The 26,859-nt window shown below is 27.4% G+C and overlaps 1 protein-coding gene across 1 annotated transcript in view; it reads right to left on the bottom strand.

The window, feature by feature from the left end:
• Nucleotides 1-26,859, bottom strand: part of LOC100197434 (protein CASP-like) — a 75,151-nt gene that overhangs the window by 8,396 nt on the left and 39,896 nt on the right. The window contains 9 exon segments of the mRNA NM_001309705.1: nt 265-345; nt 2,078-2,134; nt 4,926-5,021; nt 22,141-22,257; nt 22,448-22,542; nt 22,831-23,022; nt 23,217-23,267; nt 23,372-23,423; nt 26,491-26,539. Coding sequence (NP_001296634.1) covers nt 265-345; nt 2,078-2,134; nt 4,926-5,021; nt 22,141-22,257; nt 22,448-22,542; nt 22,831-23,022; nt 23,217-23,267; nt 23,372-23,423; nt 26,491-26,539 — 790 coding nt within the window.

The raw sequence follows: 26,859 nt of genomic DNA, 5'->3' as shown, positions 1-26,859 counted from the left end.
AAAAGATGTAGTAAAACTAATTTGTAAAAAATAATAATAGTAAAAAAAAAAAAAGGTTTGAAATTTTTCATTGAGTTTTATCTTTTCTAAGCTGACAAAAAAAAAAAAAATAGTAATAATAGAAAAATTATTGTTTTACAAATATTCTAATAACTCATGTTTCTTGAAATCTAAACAGCATTTAGTGGACAAAATGATTGAAATGGTTTCTATAAATTTTTAAAATAATTTAATAATACTAAAATAATTTTAAAACAAACCTACCAGGAAAACAAGACAATGTAAAATAATGGTGTAAAAAAACACCAAAGTTCGAGCAACTTTATTGGACAAGATAAAGCGAGTCTAAAAAAAAGTTTTTTAGCAGTTTCATATAGATTGCATAAAAAATTAAAAAATTTTCAGAAAATTTTTTTTATACGAAAACTTTAAAACATCGAAAAAATCTTTTTTTTTTAACTTTTTAACTTTTTTTTTTTTAACGTCTATAATATAAAAAGAATTGATCAATATATATCAACAAATTTGAATAATAATAAAAATTTGATCTTTGTTAATAATTCAAAATAATAATGTAATAATCTAATAGGATAAGATAATTTGATTATATATTTCCCACCACCATCCACTCACCAATGGAGAGTCAAGTTTTATAACCAACTCCCCAAACGAGAGTCAAGCTATATAATTACTCACCAATAAGGTCAAGCTATTTAATCACTCTTATATTGTAAAGTTTTTATTTTTCTTAAAAGTACTTTAAACTAATCATACAAAAGTTTTCTGATTTATGAATTAGAAGTCAAGAATGGCATCTTATTGTATAAATATTCATAATAATATAAATATAATAGTATATATATAAAAAATGTAAATTTAAATAATTTCATAATAATATAAATGTCAAAAATGTAAATTTAAATAATCTTTTCTGCTAGAGAATAACAAATGAACCAAAAAAGTATAAAAAAAGTAGAGAAAAAGTAAAGAAAAAAGTAATTAGTGTGTGTGATTAGTTACTTGATGAAATGACTGAATGACTTTGATGAAATTATTGACATTATGACCAATGCAAAACAATTTTATGACATGATAAAAGCAACATTAGGAAAAAACAACATTAAAACAAATTAAAATAACCAATAATCAAAGCAATCAAATATAAGCAGTTGTAACATAGTATTTTGTAGCAGTTGTAACATAGTGGCTCGTAGCAGTTGTAACATAGTGGTTTGTAGCAGTTGTAACATAGTAGTTTGTAGCAGTTGTAAAATAGTGGTTTGTAGCAGTTGTAAAATAGTGGTTAAGGCATTCGCTTTAGAATCAAGAGAATTGAAGTTCAATGTCTATTGTGGCCATATATGTAACATTGATAAGAAAGACAACATTAACTTCTTTGTTCTTCCAAAGAGTTATATGTAAAGACTGCTTGGTCTTTTTGGAGCATTATAACAAACAGAAAAAAAAAGAATTTATTTGAAATCGCAAAAATTTAAACAATCAGATCAAAACAAGCTTGCAACATATTGAAATAAGCTGCTAATTGAAACCTTTTTATGATTGATTTAAATAAAAATATGGCTAAAATGACCAACTAAAAGCAAATTAGTGCCTAGTGATTGCAAATTTGCCATCATTTTCAAAACTAGTTTTTTAGTTTTTTGCTCATATCATACTAATTGATTTTTATTTGATTTTTAATAAAATTGCTTTTTAAATGTAAAATTAAATCTTAGATGAACATAAAACAACCTTGGAATCAATTATAATTTAATAATAACAAATAAAGCAATAAATAATGCAAACAAAAAATTTAACGCAAATAATTCAAACAATGCCAATTTTTTGCTCCTTTACAAGACTTTTTCCCCCCTAATTTTATTGACTCATTTTGTCTTATGAACAAATGCAATAGAGTATATAAAAAGATGTTATTTACAAACAGTAATAAAAAACAGCAATAATAGCTTACATACAAAACATCTGTTATAGTAACAAATTTTTTAAATTCAGATTGTTTTTTATCATTAAGTGTTACAAAAATATTATGCAATAAAAATCAATAAATAAATATAACCATGTTTAGTGTAATCTTTTCTGGAGTTGAGAGGTTTGAATATCGTTGTAATTTCTCCTATCATTTAATAAAAAATGAACATTTATAAAAGCAATTAAAAATAATTTGTTTTATAAATTTCAAACCACAAATTATTACATATATATATATATATATACATATATATATATATATATATATATATATATATATATATATATATATATATATATATATATATATTTATATATATATATATGTATATATATATACACATATATACATATATATACATATATATATATATATACGTATATATATACATATATATATACATATATATATACATTATATATATATATATATATATATATATATATATATATATATATATATATACATATATATATACATATATATACATACATATATATATGGGCCTTGCAAATGAGTATTTTTAGTTTCGAATCAAATCTCCAATCAAAGCAGGTCTTGATTTTCAAATCGAATCGAACCACGAATTGAATCAGCAATATGAGGAAATCCAAATTTAAGCATCTTTTTTCAAATAAAAAACTCTACTTAAAATTTTTTTCCTGGATTAATTTTTTAAGGGTTGTTTGGAAGTAGTATTACAATTACAATGGATTACAGTTACTTTACTCTGGCTTAGATAAATAAAAAAATTTTGATAGCATCTTAGCATTGGATATCAGAAAAAACAATAACACAAAGTAAATAGCAATTCGAAAAAATCAAATCATTTTTTTTGAATTGAATCTTGAATTGAAGCAACACTTAATTCTCAGGGCCCTAATATATATATATATATATATATATATATATATATATATATATATATATATATATATATATATATATATATATATATATACATATATATATATATATATATATATATATATATATATATATACACATATATATATATATATATGTATATTTTTATGCGGTAGTGGTGTAGTGGTAGAGCGCTCGCTTCATAAGCGAGAGTTTCCGAGTTCAATCCCCACCATGTCCTTGGTAGTACCGCGCTCAACTTGTTTCTCCCACCAGTGGCCTTGTTTGTCAAGGTTCGTGTTTCGAAGATAGAGAGGGTTATAACCACAAATAAGTAGCCTACTCGTCTGTAGTGGCCTTCATGGCCTTGAGGAGGTGAATTAATATATATATATATATATATATATATATATATATATATATATATATATATATATATATATATATATATATTGTTACAAAGGGGACATACTATTCAGGCGTGAAACAATAATTATTAAAATTTAGATAAACTAATCAAGTGAAACATTTAGATTAAATAAAGCATAAAGCGCCTAACATGAAGGCTAGACAAACTTGTTTAAACTAGTAATTAACACACATCTAGCAACTTCCAAAAAAGTATATAAAAAAGAGTAAAGAAATAGTACAAGAGGTGCAGAAGTAGAATAAAAAAAGTGAAAGAAGAAAAGGAAGACTGAAGAAAACATATAGACATTTGTAACATATAAAATTAACTTTACTATTGTATTGGATAAACTATATGAGTTATAAAACATATCATAACTGGTACAAAATAATTGTTCCCAGATAAATTCAGAGAGTTTTATTAATTGAATTGTTTAATAACTAAATATATATATACATCAGATGAACACAATGAAATTCAGCACCTTTAATCGTTAATTACTCAAAAACTGCTTAACATTTTTAAAAAATTTTTTGCAAACAGAAGCTAAGGTTCTTTCATTTTAATTGTAATAAATATCGGTCATCAAATTAAAATGAGTAAACAAATGTTAAATCAAAAAGAATTTTCTTCAAAATCCTTCATTGTCACAAGTTGACATTTAAAAATCGATCAGTGTTAGTAAGTGACCGAGGCCCCAGCCGCGGCTAAAAATGAGGCTGACAATAATGATGATGACAATAATGATAATGATGATAATGATGATAATGATGATGGCAATGATGATAGTGATGATAATGATGATGACAATTATGATGATGATGATGATGATGATCATGTTGATTATAATAATGTTTATAAATGCATATATAAACAAAATCAAACATAAATTTTGAAAAAAAAAAAGTACTTTAGGATGTATAAATGTCTATGCAGCCCTGGTCACAAACCCGACCCTGGGCTCAGCTTTATTTTATCAAACCCAACCTTGGCCCCAGTCAAATATCAACCCCAGTCATTTACTAATCAGTGTAACTCAATCCTCAACCGGGCTTAATTTACGACAATATAAACAGACTCAATTTGTTGAAAAAAAATCTGGATATGGAAAAAGAAATAATTTAAAGATAAATATAAAGCAAAATCTTTAATTCGCTCCATAAAACAGAATCCAAATGCTTTTTGCTATATTATTAAAGTGCATAATTTTTTAGAAGAATATTTTACAGAATAGTATTAATAATGTCTCCAAAATGTCTATAGAATTGTATAAAATGAGATCAAATTGTACATAATGAAGCAAACCCTCTAAATTGTCCTCAGTAGCAAGTTAATAAAAGTTATTAGTTAATTATAAAAGGAATGTAATTTAAAAGCAAGAAAATCAGATAAAAAAGATTAAAGAGAATAAAAGAATAAAAAAAAAAGGATAGCAACTTCAAAAAAGAAAGACAAAGCAAGATCCTGCAGATGCCAAGTACTCGGAAAAATGTTCAATTTCTATCTACGCTTCCAATAAAAATTATTGGAACAAATAACTAATTCAATTATTTTTATTGCATCAAAAAATTGCAAAAAATTCTTAAGTAGTTTTTGAGTAATTAGCAATTAAAGATGTAATTAACAATTAAATATATATGAAATAAATAAAACAATTACCTTTCTTGAAAAATCATTGAAAGGGTCAATTCTTTCTTCATATGAATTACTGTACCTCTGTGTTGAATCATCATCAATCTTCATAGATGGATTATTCTAATAAAACTGTACATCGTAAAAACTAATAAAAGTATATATTTATGTATCTATATCTATTTATCTATCACATATATATATACATGTATATGTATATATATATATGTAAATATATATATATAAATGTATATAAATTTATATATATATATATATATATATATATATATATATATGTATGTATGTATGTATATATGTATATGAGTGTGTATATATATATGCATATGTATATAATTATGTATGTATATGTATGTGTATATATACATATATATGCATATGTATGTATATATAAATATGTATACATTCATATATATATATATGTATATATATATATATGTATATATATATATATATATATATTTATATATATATATGTATATGTATCTATATATATATATATATATATATATATATATATATATATATATATATATATATATATATATATATATATATATATATATATATATACACATATATATATGCATCTATATATATGTGTGTGTTTGTGTGTGTGTGTGTGTGTGTATATTGAAGGAGAAACAAATTGTTGAGGAAAAAAATTAGATTTTTACTAATTTATTATTTAAAATTAAATTGCTTGTTTAGATAACCACTCTGGCGTCACATTGAAATAGCCTGCTGCCGGGGGCTTCAGTACATACATTGACTGACAAATAGATTGACTCCCAGGAGAGTGCTGCTACATCGGCTGAGGGTTTGGGATGGGGCAGCAATCTTTTCTTTTATTATTCTTCGTTGTTTTCTTTTTTTTTCTAAAAATGCTATAAAGATAAGCAAAAGAAATGAGCAAATGCTTATCTAAATACGCTATAGAAGATTTTCTTATGTTCTGTTTCTTTTTTAGGCTGATTATTAAATTAAATTATGATTACCAGTTAATGTGCACTTGGTTACTCAAACATATGCGAACGTGAATGAAATTGAATAAAAATTTGAAAAAAATTCAAAAAGTGAATTGAAATTCTATAAAATTACTTTTAGAAAAACTTTTGAAATAAGAAGTCATAAAATTGGGACAACTAGGATAAAAATTAGTAAACAACATGTTTGTATGCACATTTTGTATTATGTCAACTGGAGATGGAGATTAGGTAATCAAATTGTTTATATAGTACTTGGTATTTAAGATAATGACTGGAGTCCATCTAAACTTCAACACTTGGGAGCTGTTTTAATTTCTGGTTTGATTAATAAAAAAAAAGGTTGCTATAATGCTTTACGTTAAACAAAAAAAGACAATCCTTATTATTATTAATACCATCCAATAATTAGCCAATCCAACATTATAAACACCAATTTACCTGATTTTAAGTCTACTGTTTCAAAAATTTGTTAACACAATTTTTATAAAACAGAATTGGGAACTCTTAACATTCCTTAATACAGTACAGAAGTGAGTTGATTGAGAAATCAAATGAAACTATTGAACTTAAATAAAATAGGATAAACTTAAAAAAAAAAAAAAATGTTTCATATTAAAATCTTACATAAGATGAAAAGATAAATTTATTTCCGGTTTTTCTTTAACTTTATTCCTGTGTATAAAATTTATATAAATAAAGTTAACTGACTTATTGTCAGAGGACCATTTCCTAATTGTACTTATAAAGTTAAAACTATAAAGTCTATTAAATGAAGATATTGCTTTCCAATTTGGTCTAAGCCCTGCAATAGTATTAAAACTTTTAAGAATAGTAGTACTAATTTTTTTTGTTAAAGTAGCTAATCTGACTGTATAGCCAGATCAAGGAGTAACATATCGTTATATTTTTAAAAATCTTTAAAGAAAAAATGCTGATTTATTTATTTTATGCAAGTTTTTTATTGAAAGACCAAAAAATTTACCTCTACAATCAAAAATTTGGTGTAATTGTAAATATTACCATTAAATATCTATTTGGTATAACACCAGTTAGAAAAATTACTTTTCCTGTTCTTCATCTATATACTAGCTTATATTGAAATTTTTAACTTACTAGGATCATTGGAACAGGTAGATGTAACTAGTTTGCCATCAAAGTGAAGGACAAGATTTTTTTCTCTCGTTTCCTGATTTCATTTCTGTGATTTTGAAAAACCTCATGACACTTCAATCTGACTGTTTCTCTTAATTTTATTTACATTTACTCTTAGGTAGTTCAAGATACTGGCTATGAAAATTGTTTGATTTTGATAGCTTAAACCATTCCTTACACTGAGAGGAGTTGTAGCTGCAATTAGACCATCTAGAGTAATTTCTTTATTGACAAGGATCGAATCTAATCAAGGCATGAGTGGTACATTGTTTATTTTTTATTTTTTTTTATTTAGAGTTGTTTGATATTTTTTGCTGATATTCATTCTCATCAGGATTATAACTTGCATTACCTACCATCAATGCCAGATTTGAAAAATCTACAATAATAATAACAAAAAATAAAAATTAAAAAGTACATTCATTGTTTATTATATAAAGTAATATTTAACACGCATGTAACAATATACAATTTAGCATTTTTATGATAAAAATTATCAGATTCACATACCAATTTTATCTCATTTTAATAATATGTATCAGCATTTTTAATTAGGGGTTTTGAATGAATCTTTTAAATTTAAGTAATCATAGTTGTCGTCATTATGATTTTGGGCATCACCATTGCCCACTAATGACATTTTTCTACATTCATTTTTCCAATCTTCCCAAAATGCTAAATCTTCCTCTTTTTTTTCTTAGTATATCTTGACTGAGCTTGCAGAAGCTTGTATAATATTGCGTTTTCCAATTTCGAAAAGAATCTCCATGATTGATTGAAATTTTTCAACTATCTTTACTTTAGTGTCCCTTTTTCAAACTAGAAATTTTCCCTCATTGATACCCATTTTCCCTAGGTCATTGATACCCATTTTCCCTAGGTCATTGATACCCATTTTCCCTAGGTCATTGATACCCATTTTCCCTAGGTCATTGATACCCATTTTTCCTAGGTCATTGATACCCATTTTTTGTGAATATTCAAAAATTTTGATAGCATTTTATCCTCTTCAGTAATATAGTTCTTAAAACCACAGGACTCTCAGATATTTACAATTTTTTTGTAAATATCTGAGACACAATTCTCCATTTTCCTGATAACAGGTTGTTTTTCCTTTGCATTTCATGTTAAAATTTGATACCATAGGACAAATAAAATTATCATAAATACTTTTGAATCCTTTTGATCTACTAATTAAATATTGATGTCTTAACCGTAACCTATTAGTTGGAAGTTGATACCAAGCTAAAAAAGAAATAAAAGATTTAAAAAGATAAAAAGGCCTCTTACAATAAACATTCAGATATCTAACATGTTTTGCCTTCTTTTCAATGCTTGATTCATCTTTGTGTCTACATTTTGGCAATTGCATAAATGTTTAATGTTTTTTTTTCCTTATATTTGTTTAAAAACATATCATTAAACTTAATTGATGTCATTACTAAATAATATACTAAATAGCACCTTTAATAAACCTTACCTGTAATTATGTTTACTACGCCTTTTTTCTATATATTAACAGTTTTAAAATGTTCAAACATCTGTAAAAAAATATTGTCAATGAACAAAGAAAATTTTAAAATAATGTGAAATAATTGTGAAACCATCCAATTTCTACATCTCGTACTAATATTTGTCCTTAAAATAAACAAAAACAGTTCTAATATCACTGAAGGATATAGAAAAAAAATTAGATGCAGTGTTTAGTTGCTTTTTTTTTACCAAAAAAATTGCTGCTCTAGTGGTCATGCATCAGAAAAACAAATAAGTATTTTGTCAAACTTTTATCAGAAACTTTAAACTGTTGACCGCGACTTGCTGACAGAGGATTCAATATTAAAGATAAACTGATGCTGTTGGGGCAACATTAAAAAGCTTTTACAAAAGGAATACAACAATTATCTTGAGGTGAAGCAGATACATCTAGACTGCTACGTAATGTTCATATATTTGTGGAAAGAGTAATTGGACAAAAAAAAAGGTTTTGCATTGTTCATATAACTGTGCAAATTGCTCAAGTGAATCTATTAGATAATACTCTGGTTATTATTTGTGCCCTTGTTAATCTGAATACACATGTAGTTATTTGAATAGTATAAATGTAATAGTAAATTTATAGATAATAAATACTTTTTCAGATTTAAAATACATTTTGGACTGCTTTTACAATGCATAACATTTAGTATTTTTTTCTTTTCCAACACAAGCGTAATAAAACCTGTTTGTAAAATTGCAAGGCATCATATTGTCAATAATTTTGGAAAAGAGAACTGCATCATTTTAAACTACTAAAGTGAATCTTTTTCCACCTGTAGTTGCAGTAGAGAATATAAGAAAATCAGCAGGTAATTCCATATGAAATCATCCAAAAAAAACATTTTTGATACACTTATGTCTCAGAATTTGTTCATTATACCTCACTTGCAGTCGATATTTAAAAAAATAATAACTGTAAAAATTTTAGTTAAAAATACACAAGTTCTAGAGATATCATCAGTTGAAATAATGCTGACTCAGCATTTTAGTGATTATCTGAAGTGACTACAAAGCAACTTTGACATATAGTATCTTCATAATGGTTTGGGGAAATTTCCTAAAATTTGGTACCCCAATAGATTTTTACTTGAGGAATCAGAAAATAGCAATAGTAATTGAGGAATCAGAAAAGACTTGATTGTAACAGGAAATGCCTCGTTTATCCAATTTTGTTCAAAATTATTGTTAATTCATGATTTTTGGAGGTAAAATTAAGATTGTGGCCCAAAATCCAGAGTAAAAAGTTTAATTGTATATCATTATTCTATTTTAGGTCTACTGAAAAAAATTAGATTCATCAATTGTCTCTCTAATATTGATCAAAATTAGCATTTAAAAACTGTCTTTTTAGAAAAATTTAAATTTTGTAATGAAAGCAGTTTGAAATTTTATTTGAATAAAATATCAAATAGCATTATTTATTGACTAATTTAGGACATTTATAGTCATGGGCTAAGAGAAGGCCTGGGGACCTCCATATAACTCTACCCCCTCCCCCAATCTCCCTGGGTTTTTTATATACATAAAATGAATTAATAATAAGTAATTATTAAAATTCAATTTAAAAGCATAATTTTTTTTTGTTTGAGTTTGAGAAACAATTTATTGTCATTATTTTAATTCAAATTGGCGAATGCTTACCTCTTATTATATCAAAAACAAGCAAAAGTTTTGTTTTGTTCTTTTTAAAAGTTGTACTTTACTTGTTTTTTGTTTTTTTTTTAATTATTGTGAATTTTATTATTTTTATATTTTTTTGGCGGGTAATATTATAAATAATAAATATATTTAATATGGAGAAATGTGACATCAGAAAAAGTCTTTACATTCATTGCCACAAAACTGGATTTTCTAGAAAACAAGGTTTTGTTCAATTCAAAAATCTTCCTTGTGAAGAACAAGAAGAAATAATATGGTGAGCAAATTTAAAGATATTGTTCAATAAGAATTATATGTTGTTATCATGAGCAACTCTATAGAAAATATTTTGAGAGAAAAATTATAAACTGTTGCAACCCGCTTAGAACACACAAGCAAAGTAAAAAAATTGCTCTAATTAATGTTAGATTACCATCTAACATTAATTACAACAGAATTGATATGGAAATTAAAAGAAAAACAATATATTATTTATAAAAAATTATTTTCAGTTATTTTAAAAACTTAAAACTAAATTTCTTTCTTAGGTAATATAAAGATTTCCCTAGATTTGACAAAATGTTTATGTAACCCCAGGTTGGAAATTTTGCAGTAAATGTTACAAAAAAGCAGTAGAAACAGATGAAGATTTACATTCACAGGACGAATGGGAATCAAAAAGTGAGAAAAAATTAAGTTAGATACCACTATAGAATTGCTCTTAATTTCACCAGTCAAACTAAAAAGTCTTTTAAAACACAGCAAACTGCCTGCAGCAATTTAAGAACACTATTGACAGAGTTGCAAAAATGGTCTCATTAGCATATAACATTAAAGAAACTTCCTTAACAACAGAAATAAAAAAACCCATTTCAAACAACATCATTAGCAATGACCATGATCTAGATATTTTAATGTATGAAATAAAAAAAAAAATTTCAGAGACTGACACTTATTGCCATTGGGTGCAAATGCTAACACTCACACCAAAATTTTATTCCACTTGCTTCAAACACTATAAGTTATAAAAAAGCAAGTATTGATACATGTATTGAAATATTTGATATCATTCTTAAAAGCAAACATAATAAAGAGATTTCATTAAACATTAAAAAAATGGATTATACTGCATATTTTTATGAATGATCTTGGTGGGTAGGGATTGCTGAAGATGTAAGCGAGCTTAATATAAAAGTCAGATTCATGCATCCACATGGACCAGGTAAAAACTTCTTTTAGCCAATGAGAAATGATGAGTGCTGGGTGCTCAATTCTGAAGTTATATGCCTAATATCTACACCCACAAAAATATCAGGTCGTACATATAACATATCTGATTTAGATTTGGAGAATATAAGCAGTTGGTTACAAAAAAAAAATTAAATACATTTAAAATAACTTTGTTGTAATTTTATTTACCTATTACGCATGTATGATTTACCTTTCTTTTTTTCAAATCCCACTGGGATTTGAAAAATCCAGGAAGATTGGGGGGGAGGGGGGGAGTTATACAGAGGCCCCTTGGCTCTCCCTTAGCCCATGACTATAAATGTCCTAAACTAGTCAATAAATAACACTATTTGATATTTTATTCAAATAAATGTTTTAAAAAGCATTTCAATTACTTTCGTTACAAAATTTAAATTTTTCTAAAAAGACACAATTTTTAAACACTAATTTTGATCAAGTATTAGAGAGACAATCGATGAATCTAATTTTATTAGTAGACCTAAGATAAAATAATGATATACAACTAAACTTTTTACTCTGGATTTTGGGCCACATTTTACCTCCAAAAATCATGAATTTACAATACCTTTAAACAAAATTGGATAAACAAGGCATTTTCTGAAAAAATCGAGTCTTAAGGGTGCTATTTTCTGATTCCTCAAGTAAAAATCTATTGGGGTACTAAATTTTACGAAATTTCCCCAAGCCATTATGAAGATACTATATGTCAAAGTTGCTTTGTAGTTGCTGCAGATAATCACTAAAATGCTCAGCATTATTTCAACTAATGATATCTCTGGAACTTGTGTATTTTCAACTAAAATTTTTACAGTTATTTTTTTTTTTAATATCGACTGCAAGTGAGGTAAAAATGAACAAATTCTGAGATGTAAGGGTGTCATGGTCTGGATGATTTCATATGGAATGACACCAGCCCAAAATTTAGCCATACATGAACAATTAGTAGTTGGTACCTAACTAAGTTCTTTCTCAAGACAAGTCCATATATCATACATATTTTTGCTGTTCTGTCTTTGACTTACAAAAATCTATTGTAAAAAGAATCTGTTGATTTAAATTTTTTTTTAATTATTTTCACTTTAAATTATAAAGTTTGTTTTGAAAATAACAACTTTAAAGTAACCTTTGATTTAATAAAGCAGAATTTGCTCCCATTTAACATTTTTTTGTAAAGCTTTACTGCACATAGCCTCAAGTGAATTAACCATATGTTTTTATATATTTAAAGGCTCAGATTGATTCTTTTGTGTATATGCTAGGTGTATCAATTAAATGGTAACAATTTTCACTTTTGTTCTGTTTCTGGGTTGAAAGTGTATTTTCCTAACCCATTAGGTCTAGAACAGAAAGATAATCGCTGTTGATACAAAAAAAACTTTGCTTCTGAGACCGATACAATGAAATTTGAGCTTTTGAGCTTCCTCCTACAATATTCTTGAACTGCTAGAATTGTCCAGATGTTTCTATGATTCTCCTAAACACTCTAGAATGCTCAAGAAACTTGCAGAACTTTTGAGAAACTCTCAGATGTTTTTAGAACGTTCTTGAACATCCCAAAAGTAGCCATATAAGTGTAAAAGCACAGTCTCGAACCAAGACTCCAATTTGTGTTACTGCAGACTGAAAGGATAATGATTGGTAGTTGAAGAGAAGTTGTATATACAATCGATTGTTAAATTAGTATCTGCTAAGGTTGCTTCTCTTTATCATGCTCGCCATTTTCTTTCTCTTGATTCCATTCTCTACTTTAACATATCTCTTATTCCCCTCTGTATGGAATACTGTTGTCATATTTGGGCTGGTTCTTCTAATGATGCTCTTTCTCTTCTAGACAAGGTCCAAAAAAGCATTGTAAAAGTAGTTGGACCCCATCTATCTGCTAAGCTTGAGCCTTCTACCCATCGTCGTAAAGCTGCATTTTTTTTCTACAAATCATGATCGCTGCTCAAAGGAGTTATCATCTCTAGTTCCATCAACTAAAACTCATTCTTGCTTGACTTGTCATTCATCAAAGTCTCATTCTTTTACTGTATCTGTCCCTACATGCTCCAAAAACTTTTATTCGTCTAGTTTTTTTCCCCACACTTCAACCCTTTGGAACTCTCTCCCATCTTCATGTTTTCCTGACTCATACAACCTTCAGCTTTTTAAGTCTTCTGTCAACCGTTTCCTTGCTCTATAACTCTATTCTTTTTTTTTAGTAACTCCCAACTTAATAGTGGTTGCTTACAGCCTTGTTGAGAAAAAAATTTATTCTGCTACATGTGCAAATAATTCATGAAGACAAGAGCGAAAAAGTATTCCATGGAAGCAAGTCGTACATATGTGTGAGGCCTACAAGGCATACTTTGGCGTGCCAGTTTGGCAAGAAAAATCTTGGGCATCGCATTTTACATGCTAATATCGCAAGAAAACACTTGAAGGTAAACTGAACAGTTGCTTCTCGCTTAGATGTGTTTTAATTTATTTTCATAAAATTTCAATGCTTTAGATCTAGTTCATTTCAAGGAGTTGTTAAAGTATGTAAAGTTTTGTCATAAGTTACGTACTGTAGACAAACATGTTCAAAATAAGGAACAATTTTATTTTGAAATTTCCTGACAAGGACTCTTTCTACAAAAAGAGTCCTAGTCAGCTTTAAGGCAGTTGTGTAAGGTACGATGATAGGGGGATTCTGACAATGAAGATGAATGAGATAATAGTTTTAGAGAGATCAAACCGTGATCAGAAGGTGAATGTGGGGAAACTGAGCACTGACTAGGATCAGAAACAAGGCATAAGTCGAGTAGAGGAAATAAATGATTTGGATTGTCTGGAAAGCAAGTTGGAAAGTTGACTATTGAGTTAGAGATAAAAAAAGAAAAAAATTTGTGGGCCTTAATGCCTGCAGAGTCACTGACACTAAAGCCAAGCCATTCAGAGTGATGAGCATTAAAGTCACCAACAACAACGACATTGGTTTAAGGATAAAGAGAAAAGACTTGGTCAATTTGATTAGAAATAACATCAAAAAGAGTGCAGCCTTGAGATGAAGGAGAGATATAAAACGAAGGGAAAGGTGATAGAGTGAAGTGGTGCTAAACAAAAGCACATAAAAGAATAGTCTGTGGATTCAAACCTAGTCTCCCAACAAATGAGCAATGTCATGAATGTAAATGCCTAGGCCTAGCATTTGACTATTGGAGTTTTTACAAATTAAAAAAAGCTAACCATCAACATTAAGATCAAACTATTAGACAGCCAAACTCAAACTAGTCTCATAATAAGCAAGTAGGTTTGCATAAGATAAGACTCAACAGAAGAAAAGTTACTTCAAAGACCACAAATATTAGAGAATGATGGATTTAGAAAACTTGGTGATTACGATGGCTTTTTGTGTTTTATAGTTTTTTCTACTTTAGTCATAACAACGTGACAAAGGGTTCCATACTTGGTCTCAACAATACACATCAGAAGTTTAATCAGGGAAGGCATCTATGCACAACATTGCACTGTTGATACTCTGATACTCTTCAGCTGTTGATTGAGGGAGTTCGAAAAAAAAATTTTTTAATGATGCTTTCAAAGTAGAGCAGAAAAGTTGTCTCTCTATATATGTAATTTCTGTGCAAAACTTCAACACCCTAGAGCAATGTCTTCTGTTCTGGCAAGAGACTTTTACTAAATTTTTCCAAAACTTAGTAAAATTTCTATATTTTTAAATACTTTTGGAAATATTTTTTAAGGGTATCAGCATTTTGCGGTAGTGTGCAAAAGTTGCACCAATGTGCGGTTAATTACTGTGCAAAGCTTGACACCCCACGGACAATATGTTCTGTTCTGGCAAAGAGTCTGAAGTTACCCCAAAATCGTCGAAGACACTTTTATCATACTTAATTTTTTATAGCACCTTTTTAACGTAATTTCAAAACCAGGTACATATTTCAATTGAAATAAATGCAGCTATTCTCTTTTCAATTTCTTTTGTTCTAATATGTTTAATCTCTTAATACAGTAACTTTTTGACTTTTACATGAGTATATGCAGTACGTGAACATTATAAAATCTAGGTTTAAAAATTAATTTGTTTTTTTTTATGATCTGTACATAAGTTAATGTTGCTATTTTGTCTTGAAATTTTCTCTACATATACATGAGCAAATGAGCATATACAGTATTAATTATTATTTTAGCAGATTATTTTCCAGATTATCATTATTTATTAGTTAACCAATTATTATTTACAACTAATAAATTATTATAAGTTATTGCTTCAGATTGTAAGAAAAAAAATAGCAGTAAGAAACAAAATATGGCAAAATTTTCAAAGCGAAGGCCATTAGACTCCCCAATTTTTTAAATCACTGACAGATTTTGCTAGGATGCTTTCAACAAAAGAAGAATTTACAAAAGGTGGCCTCTTGAATCTGAAACAATTAGTAATAAGGAACTCACATTTTCTCCCATATTACATTTCGTTTGTGAAAAGCTGCAACTGCTGTATTCTGATGCATCCATTCCGACAGTTTCAAAGAAACGTGTAGATATGATTCACGCATATCACAAAAGTTATATTGATATCAAGTCTGTTCATTATTTAAACTTTTCTTTTCTTTATTCTATTACATAGAATAGAGAAAAGAATGGCAAATAAACATGTCTTTGGTATAATTCACACATATCACAAAAGTTCAATATCAAATCTTATTACAAAAGAGTAGAGAAAAGTATGGCAACTAAAGCACAAGTGAAGAAGTTTAAAGAAGAATAACGCTTTCTTTTTGATATAGCAGCTTGCAAGTGCTCTACGTTTACAGACTGCAATTGCCCAAAGAAATCCAAGGTCTCATTTAAAAAACAAACATTTCTTGCTGATCAGAGAACAAAGGGTTTAATGTGCATCGGATCGCTCAATTTGCAAGAAACCAAAAAGCTCCAACATACTGAAAGGAGAACAAAAGTATTTTAAAATATTTCAAAATCTATGGGTGGTGATAGGGCTTCATTAACATCAAGTTTCTTAAAAGATAACAAGACAATGGATGCGGCACCTGAACCTGGTGACTAGGACTATAATTCCGAGCTGTCACCTTCTTCCTCTTCACAAATGCAAATGAAACTTACTACCACTTTATACCACTTTAATAAGTCAAAGATTTGGGGTATTACTTCAAGCCATGGCTTCCATAGCTTCTAGCGTTTAACATGACCTAGGCCTAGTAACTTAATTGGATATATCTATATATATAAAACAGCTAGAGAGAGTATTTACAACTATACCACAGTAGAAGTGCCTGAAGGTTTAAACCATGTTTTTGTTCTAGGGTATGATGTAGTTCAACGGTTGTAAATACTGGAATTCATAATGGTGTACTATATTGTCTTGAACTGAGGATCCGGAGATTGGTACAATGGGTAATTTGTCAACTGCATTTCAACAAATTGACTCTTCAACACCTGTTTGATTCTTTTGATAGTCCTACCTCCGGACCTAGTTCCTACACTAGTTGCATTGAAAAATCTTTGAAGGCCTGTAAGCTGCCTCCAGTAGTATCATTTAAGCCAGTTAACTGCACCTTGCCATCAGTTAATATACCAAATTTGAGTAAAGACCAGAGGTATCTGAAGGATATTACTCTCGCAATTAGCTCAGACATATGTCCTCCAGGTTTTGCAAAGCACAAACTAGGCCACCTAACATATGCTGCTGATTGAAAACAGCCAACAGAATATTAGGATTGTATGTTTCTGTCACAGAACTATCAGATAACTTATGTACCATAGTGGAGTTTATTCTTAGGGTGTATCTACCATCTTGGTTTCGCATCAAAATCCATCATTTAATTAATGATAGAGCGCGGAATTTTTACAATTTCATTCAATCATCCATATACTTGGATCAAGTTAACCTCATACCAATACTTGTCATGGTCATGGCTGAATTTCGGTAAAAGAGACATTACAAAACCTAAAGACCTTACAAAACAACCAATTTTGTACCCTTAAGTTTATATACTTATTTTTTAATTTTTATAATAGTTAACAACTGTATAACAGTTCAAGTTTATGTTTTGTTATATATTGAAAATATATAACAAAATGATTGATTCAGAATCTTTTGCTCAAACAGAAAAAATTGTCAGTGCGGTGACAAACGTTGCCCAGTAGTTAACCATACATAGATGAAACTTTTATACACTACGACAAGGTATTGAAAGTTTTGACAAAAACACCATTTTGCTGTTTATTTCTAATACAGAACCATATATGGTAAAGGCAGCTCAAGCAATTTATATATTTTATAATAATAATAATAATAATAATAATTAGAGATTAAAGTGCCATTATTTACAACAATCACAATAGTGATGAAGTAATTCAGAAGCACTAAAACAAGTTGGCTATGAGTTTGAAAAAGCGTTTATAAAAAGTTCATATTTTAGTCTTTTTTTAAATGTTTCTAAAGAGGTTGAGTTTCGTGTGTTCATAGATAAACCATTCCAAATTCGAGGTGCAGTCATACAAAAAGAATTTGAGCCCAGAGAAGTTTTTTGTTGACGACGTGTAAGTTAACAACTGTCTAATGATCTAGTTTTTTGTTTTGAAGGTCGGACTTCTAGGAGTTCAAATAAATATGCAGGAGATTTATATAATAAAATTTTGTATGTGATAACTGATATCTTATAGATTATTCTTTGATTTATTGGTAACCAATGAAGTGATTTCAGCAATACTTCTGAATTTAAATGAATAGGAGAATGGAAAACGATTCGAGATAAGCTATTTTGAATTCGTTGGAGTTTTTTAACATTTTTTTTATAAGTACCAGATAAAAGACTGTTACAATAGTCAAGCTGAGTGTTAACAATGCCACATGCAATTGTATTTGCAGCTTCTTTAGTCAGACATGGACGAATGTGGCGAAGTGCACGAATATGGTAATTGCAGGATTTAATAGTGTTGTTTATGTGCTTGTCCATAGAGAGCGATGAATCTAGGGTGACGCCAAGGATTTTTACTGAATTTATCGTTGTTAGTGTTGTTCCAGAAATAACAATTTTTGAATCATTTTTATGCTTGGTAATTTGTTTTCTAGATCCAAATAAAACAGCTTCTGTTTTATTTGGGTTGAGCAGAAGTCCATTTTCTAGAAACCACTTTGTTACTGCATCAGCACACACATTGATTTTATTATTGCTATCTATGCCTGGGTTGATGACAGTATAAAGTTGGGTATCATCAGCATATTGATGATGATTGGTACCAAGTTTAGCTATAATACGATATATAGGTGAAACAAACATGGAAAATAGAAATGGGCCTAATACATTACCCTGTGGTACTCCTGTTGAACTTGCTATTAGTCTAGATTTTGTTGATCCAATAGAAACAAAAGATTTTCGAGAGTGCAAGTATGATGTCAGCCATTTTAGTGCAATATCTGTGACACCAAATTCATCTTTAATACGGGAAATCAGCAGGCTGTGATCAATTGTATCAAATGCTGAAGATATGTCAAGAGATAGGAGAATAGTGTTCAAAGCATCATCAATGTTTAGCAGGATTTTACTATAATTAATTCACAGTTAACCTGTCCTGCTAGTGTATTACACAGCCATATAAAAAAATATGAAGAACTTGGATTGCAGCTCTTAAATATTAAAAAACTTTCTTAAAAAGATTACACAAGTACTTAACTCATTAGATGAGAGAGCAACTTCAATTAAAATCTCAAAAGATCTATTAGGTTCTATATCTACTTATTATTAAGATTTCATTAAGTAATACCTTTCATTAAGAGTTGTTTTATGGTTTATTTTATCAAACTATGGGTTTCTTGAATTAACAATTACAAAACTGGAATCTTATGGAGAGCCATTCTATACACAATTCAAAGCTGTTACTGGTGCTGTTGATGCAATTTTAAATGTAAACAAAGAGAAAGTGTTTTCAATTAAAAAATAAATTTAAATTTGTAAAAAACTTTAATATTTTAGTTTTGATATTTTAAAGAATTCTCAAAGTTATTTTTTCTGTTAATCCATCACAAAATTATTCTATCAGCGCTTGAAATAGCAGTCGATCAATGATCAGCTACTTTTAGAAAAACTGACATGCCGATCATATTTGATCTGGCCGATCAAATATGATCGGCAGTAATTGCTCGTCAAACTTTACTAATAACTAATAAAAAAACATTTGAAATACAGAAAGTTAAAAATATTAAATTAACATCAAAATTATATTAAAATGAATTATATTTTAAATTTAATTCATTTTAATTTAATAACCAACAACTTATTTAAATTCTAAATAAAATAATTAAAAAAATATATATAGCAAGTTTTATTTTAATTCTAAATAAAATAAGATCAATAAAACATGTTTTATTTATTTTCTAAATAAAATAATTAAAAAAATATATATAGCAAGTTTTATTTTAATTCTAAATAAAATAAGATTAATAAAACAAATGTTTTATTTATTTTCTAAATAAAATAATTAAAATAAAAACTACAAAAACAAAAATTTATTTTTTTATTTTAAACAAACATCTTTAAATGAAATACTTTTAAAAAAAAACAAAGCTTTATTTTAATTCTAAATAAAATAATTAAAATGAATATGGCAATGTTTTATTTATACTCAAGATAAAACATTTAAAAAGAAATACTGCAAAACAATTGTTTATTTAAATTAAAAAAAAAAACAAATTAAAAAAAAAAAAAACCCAGCAAAACAAACGCTTTATTTAAATTCTAAATAAAATAAAGTAAAAACAGCAATTTGATATATTTTATAGTTAAGAAACTTTAGAAGTATCCTTTTCTAAAATTTTGGTGAAATGTTCAATTTAAATGAAATTTTAATAGAAAAAATACATGTTACATTACCTTTTTGTTATCATTAAATGTGTTCATGGTGGTTAATACCATAGTAAAATAAAATAATGCAATTAAGCAACTTTACTTTATGAGGTAAACAATGGAGAGAAAATGTTTCTAAAAGCATATTTAACAAGTTTTACGATCAGGACCTATCTTAAAATGTTTAAAACATATTTTAAAAGCATGTTCAAAAAGCATTTTTTTGGTTGTCATAATATAATAACGAATTTAATCATATTACAAAAATAAATGAAAAATAATGAAAATAATACCTATAACTGCAGCATATAAACTTATTTAAAACATATAAACTTTTATTATATATATACATATTTTGTTTTATTTAGAGCCGGGATAGCTCAGATGGTTAAAGCGCTGCTAATAAGTTCCGAATAATTATTGGTCATAGCAGCAGGATTGCAGGTTCAAATCCCGGCTCTGCCTACTCAGCGTATGACTAGTACTTTGGTACGAAGGGAACTCATCTCGATTAGCGCCGCTATAACCATGTTTCCCTCTCGACTAGTAAATAAATAATCTAGTCGAGTAAATGAAAATTATCGATTATCGATTAAGATGTAGGCTAAATATAATCTAGCATGCAAAAACTAATTGTAACATATACTACATCACGTGACATTGCACGGAAAGTAACGTAAAGTAAGTTATAAGAAACTGTTTTAAAAGTCTTTATTTGGAAAAAAGAAATTGTTGTTTCAAAAAAAAAAATTTATAAAATTTTAAACTAAGAATGCGTGGTTAGATAACATCTCTGATGTCACACTGAAATAGCCTGTTGCTGGGGGCATCAGTACATACATCAACAACCTTATAGCCTGCTGCCACAAAGGAGTGCCACTACATTGAGTGAGAGTTTGGCATGGGGTAGCGATCTTTTCTTTCATTATTCTTTATTTTTTCCTTCTTTTTCTGAAAATACTGTATGCTATAAAAGTAGGAAAAACTAGTAACAATTTTGTTATCTATATACGCTATAGTAGATGTGTGCATATTATGTGGTAGTGGTGTAGTGGTAAACCACTTGCTTCATAAGCGAGAGGTTCCGAGTTTGATCCCCACCACATCCCTGGTAGTACCGCGCTCAACTTGTTTCTCTGTGCAGCGGCTTTATTTGTCAAGGTTCATGTTTCGGAGTTATAGTATTAAGCGAGGGTTATAAGGAGGTGAATAACAAAAAATATATATATAAACTTTATTCAAGTTTTTAAACTTTTCCTGATCTGGTTTATTAACATTAAAGACTAATTTCTTTTTTTTTTTCTCAACATTTGTATAAATGAATTAAAATATGTCTAGTTTTTTTTAATCATTATTATTTAAATTTTTTAACTGCAGCTTTATAACTAATGATTTTTTTATTTTTAAAAAGATAGTAACAATAAAAAACTATAACTTATTGCAAAAATAAAAACTCTAGTTAATAACTTCACCAGCAACTTTGTTGTGACAAGAAGTTTCTGAATACCATTTACTAAATAGTTTAATAAATGGTTTAGGTTTCCAAGTAGCAATTATCATAAAATAAATACTGTTGTGCTTTTACTTGTGTTATAAAAAAAAGTATGTACGTTATTTTAAGTGTACTATTTTTTTTTTTTTTTAATTTTTTAAAATTTAAAGTGTACTATTTTTGAGCTAATATATATTTTTTATGTGATTATTTTTATTATTATAAAATAGAAACTTAGGTAAACTTTGTTTTTTAAATAAAAGGTTTTTAATATAAATTTTCTTTTTTTCTTTTACTAATTTAACACATTTAAACTTTACCTTGTTTGGGTAACTCTGCAAAAATTTAATTTTTTCGTAAAGTTTTACATTATCTTGTCTGACACTATCCACTTCATTTTGAAGCATAGAAATTTGATACTGCTGGTGGCGGCTTTGCTGAAATATTAATGCAAAAGCAAAAAATAAAAATACTTTATAATAAAGTAGAAAAAAGATAAAAAACTAAAACTAACCAATAAAAGTTGTTTTTTATAAAAATAGTGAATGAAAACGAATAACAATATCTTATTTAATTTAAAAAGCCGTAGTTCTTGATAATAATACTTCTAAATCTATAACAACTTACAGACTCCAGCTCTAAATTCTTTAACCTGAACCTTTCTCGTTGGCTGGATACAATAGGAAGCAAAGACTCTACAGTTTGCTTATCCATCTCATCAACTGTAAAATAAAGAAACAATTTCAACAAACATTTTTTTCAACAAAATTTTAAATATCAATTTTTCTTTTCAAACAATTGGTAAAACCAACCGCTAAAACTTGAAGGACTGGCAGGTTAAATCAACACCCGGTAAATTAGCTTATGGATAGCTGATTACCTGGTTCTAGATACTTCGGTACCCACAAACACTTGAAAACAAATTATTAACCAATTCTAGTTTTTATAACATAATCCCCTAGTTTGCGTCCACCCCTGAACAAAACCTTTTCTTAATAAAATAAACTAACATTCATCTGCATGAAGATGCTCAACAGCCTTGGTGATAGCTTCAGAGGTAATAGTAGATGTTGGAGTGAAATCATTAGATGATAGTCTTTTAACATTCATTATGTCACTCTCCAGTTGTGATATTAGTTCTTTTTGGTCATTCACGGTTCGATAAACTTCAGAGTAACTCTTTTGAAGTTGATCATATTTACCTTGAAAAAATAAGTTGTATAAATGATATAAATATAAATATATAACTTTACTGAGTAAATAATAATCAAAATCTACTACTTTATAATCTAATATTTTAATAACTTTTTCTTATTAAATATTTATACCTTGTAACATTAAAAAATTAGATAGTAATAAGTAAGTTAAAATTTTTTTTTTCTTTTTAAAAGTATACCAGTTAACTCTCCATTTTGAACTTTTAGCTTTGTGCAATCTGATTGTAAACCTAAAGTTTAGTTTTAAAATATTAATAAGTAAACAAATATGTAAACATTGATCATGTGACAAGTCATGTGATAAAAAGTGTTAAAAATAAATAAGAGATCATACTTTTATTCTTTTCTAATAATAACTTTTCAAGTGGCTTAACATCAATTGATAACTAAATATAACATCAATTGATAAATAAATATAATATCAATTGATAACTAAATATAATCAATTGATAACTAAATATAGCATCAATTGATAACTAAATATAACATCAATTGATAACTAAATATGACATCAATTGGTAATTAAATATAACAAAGGGTTAGCCCCTTTGTAATAGTGCTAAAGTAGTAGCATACTGCTAACAAGATGTAGATTAATAAGTTATTTATTCCTGTACATTTAAAATAGTACTAATTCTACAGATTTTATTTTTTTAAATGAGCACCTAAATTTAGACATTTTTATACAGTAGCATCCAAAAATTTACAGACAGGCTAAATAAAATTGAATATCACTATTATTTCAGTATATACTTCACTAAATCCAACATATTATATACCAATTAAATGATTTTCATGTTTACTGTTATTTTTTGAATGAATATTGATTATTGAATTGATGCACTCTTATTGATCTGAAAAATAATGATTTTTAATGAGTTCAAAAACTTGCCATAAAACTGAAGCATTTTACATTTTTACCCCAAAATTGGTAATTTATTGATATTGTAAATGAATACTTGGAAATAATTAAAAAGTTTCATTTATAAGTGATTGAGATCATGGAGTATAAGAAATGTATCTCAATTTCAGTGAAAAAGGTAGTTGTGAGAACAGTTTAAAATAAAAATTCATTTCATAAGACAGCACAGCCTTATGGAATCAGTAAGTCTGCTGATCGAAAAATTATGAAGAGATATGAACTTACTGGATCTATAAAGAATAGAAAGCAATCAGGAAGCCAACATATAGTCAAAAATAAGCAACATATGGTCAAAATAAAATACTTGTGATACTAAGAAACAAAAACCCTGTTTGACAGCAGTTGATTTAAATATACAAATGATACACTGGAATGAATTTGAGCATACAAAATGTTAATTCATGAAAGTATAAGTCCAGTTCAAAAATTATTTTGATTTCTTTGATAAAACATAAACGCTCAATAGGAATTTGCATCACAGTATCTAAAGTGGAGTAGCCAACAACAGTCAAAAATTCTTTTTAGTGATGAAAACAAGTTTAAGCTGTTTGGATCAGATGGAAACAGATTTGTTTGAAGTCTAGTATGTACAAGATATTATTCTAAATAACATGCGCCTATGGTAAAACATGGAAACTATGGAACTATGGAACTTTTATTATAATTATAACTTTTACTGACTTTTAAATTTAAAAATAAATTAGATATAAATAATAAATAAATAAAGATAAATTGGTAGAAATTATTTGAATTTTGATTAACAAATTTTCATAACAAATAATCTAGCAGCTGAAAATGCTCTTTCTGATTTGATATTTTTTATGGAAATTATTTAAAGAGAATAACAGATTAAGACAAGCAGTTCTTTTGCATGTTGCTTCAAAGACCGTTCTAAATACACAAAGATTTTTAAAATACACTTAAACTCATCATTTGAAATATGCTTATTTGATGAATGTTGAATGGCCAGAAACAAATTATTCTTCATTGTTTTTGGGTCCTTTACTACACTCTATTTAAGTCAAGATTTTAAAGTTTTTTCTGAAAAAAAAGCCTTGAAAGTAAAGATTTGGCAATTTTATGAAGAATAATTTTTGTTGTTTCAAGGAAGAGTATTCATCCAGTAAAATGGAAAAATGTTTCCCATTCAACAGTAATAAACTTAGTTGATCTTTTAGCTTGTGTTTGACACTTGCATAATATTTTTTTACAATCTGAATTGCTTTTTTTGTGTTTTTTTTATTTGTTTGATTTTTATTTTTTTGCATTTTTGCTTTTTTTGGAAAATTATAACCTTTTTCTTTCATTGCAGATAAATTTACTTTTTGTTAAAGCATTAAAACTAAATCCATTGAGAGTTCCAATTGACTGTAAAAAAGATAAAATTTTGAGTGCTGCTTTTGTCAACGAGATTTTTGCATCTTTTTTTTATTTAGAACTTTTAAGGTTTTGATAAAGGTGGCAAATCCTGGTAACAAATTTCAGTTCACAGTTTTATTCCATTATTGTTCCACATTTTTAATACTTTTAATTTTCAATTTTTTTCCATTTAACTAAAAATTTAAGATGTTGAATTTAATTATAAAAGCAGAAAATCAATCTTTTTTATTTTGATTTACCAATTTACTGGCAAATATATACACAAAACTTGTCAGTAAATTGGTAAAAAAAAAAAAAAAAAAAAAGAAGGTAAAAGCTCAATCTAGTTCTAAACATAAACTAGATATGACTGTGAACTTCTAAAAATGGACTAGATGTGACTGTGAGCTTCTAAACATGGACTAGATGTGACTGTGAACTTCTAAACATGGACTAGATGTGACTGCGAACTTCTAAACATGGACCAAATGTGACTGTGAGCTTCTGAACATGGACTAGGTATGACTATGAACAAGGGACTCATGATCAGTAGTAACAAGTATACATACATGTATACATATATACATATAGTAAAAAATGCAACTTTAGATCTCACCGTTAGGCATTTAAATTAAAAATTTATTGGTACCAATAATCTTGGTAATTCCAAGCACCAATGCCTACTTTTTCTAAGGTAATCAAATAAACATTACAACTGTACAAACACCACTATAAAACATTACAGCCAAACAGGTCAGCATTGATAGGTCATCAACAACATCAGGTTATCACTATTCTTTACAGTTGGACTTTCCTTGTATGTCTCTATAATTCATAATTACTGCTAATTTAGATTTATTCCAAAAAAAAATTCAATTAAAACAGCTTTTACCACTTAAAAAACTTGGATTATACAAAGTATGCGGTGAACATGGCTTATTGTAAAAAGGATTTTTAGAAAAAATCCTTCTTTTTTTTTTTTAATGAAATGCTGAGTAAAAAAAAGTCTAAATACTTTACATAATGATATATGAATACATAACATAATGATATATGAATACATAACATAATTATATATGAATACTTTACATAGTAATGTATAAAAAACCTTGCAAATTTTAAAGTGAATATATTTAACATAAATCTAAATAAAAGTCTAAATAAATTCATACCTCATTTTCATCTTCTTTTAGACCGGGAAATTCAATCAATTTCAAAACTCTAAAGTATAAAAAATTTTTACATTTTTAATTTATTGTATTATGCTTTTTTTTAAATGTTTTTACATCATGTTTGTAAAAAAAAAAAAAATTAAATATACTTAACTTTTGAATATAGTTTAACATTACTTACTGATCAGTTTAAATAACATAATTTTCATTCTGTGCTTTTTAATGTTGAGTTAGAAGTTGTCATTTGACAACTGTATGATTAAAAAAACTTATTTATTATAATATTTTCAGACTTAACACTCTCCACAAAACTTAAATGATAACATTTGAACCTCATTCTCACCATTCTCACCCCACTTCATGTACCTT

The sequence above is a fragment of the Hydra vulgaris genome, chromosome 10, assembly GCF_038396675.1.
Source record: "Hydra vulgaris chromosome 10, alternate assembly HydraT2T_AEP".
NCBI lineage: Eukaryota > Metazoa > Cnidaria > Hydrozoa > Anthoathecata > Hydridae > Hydra > Hydra vulgaris.
The sequence above is the reverse complement of the archived record's forward strand: the minus strand, read 5'-3'. Positions and strand labels throughout refer to the sequence as shown.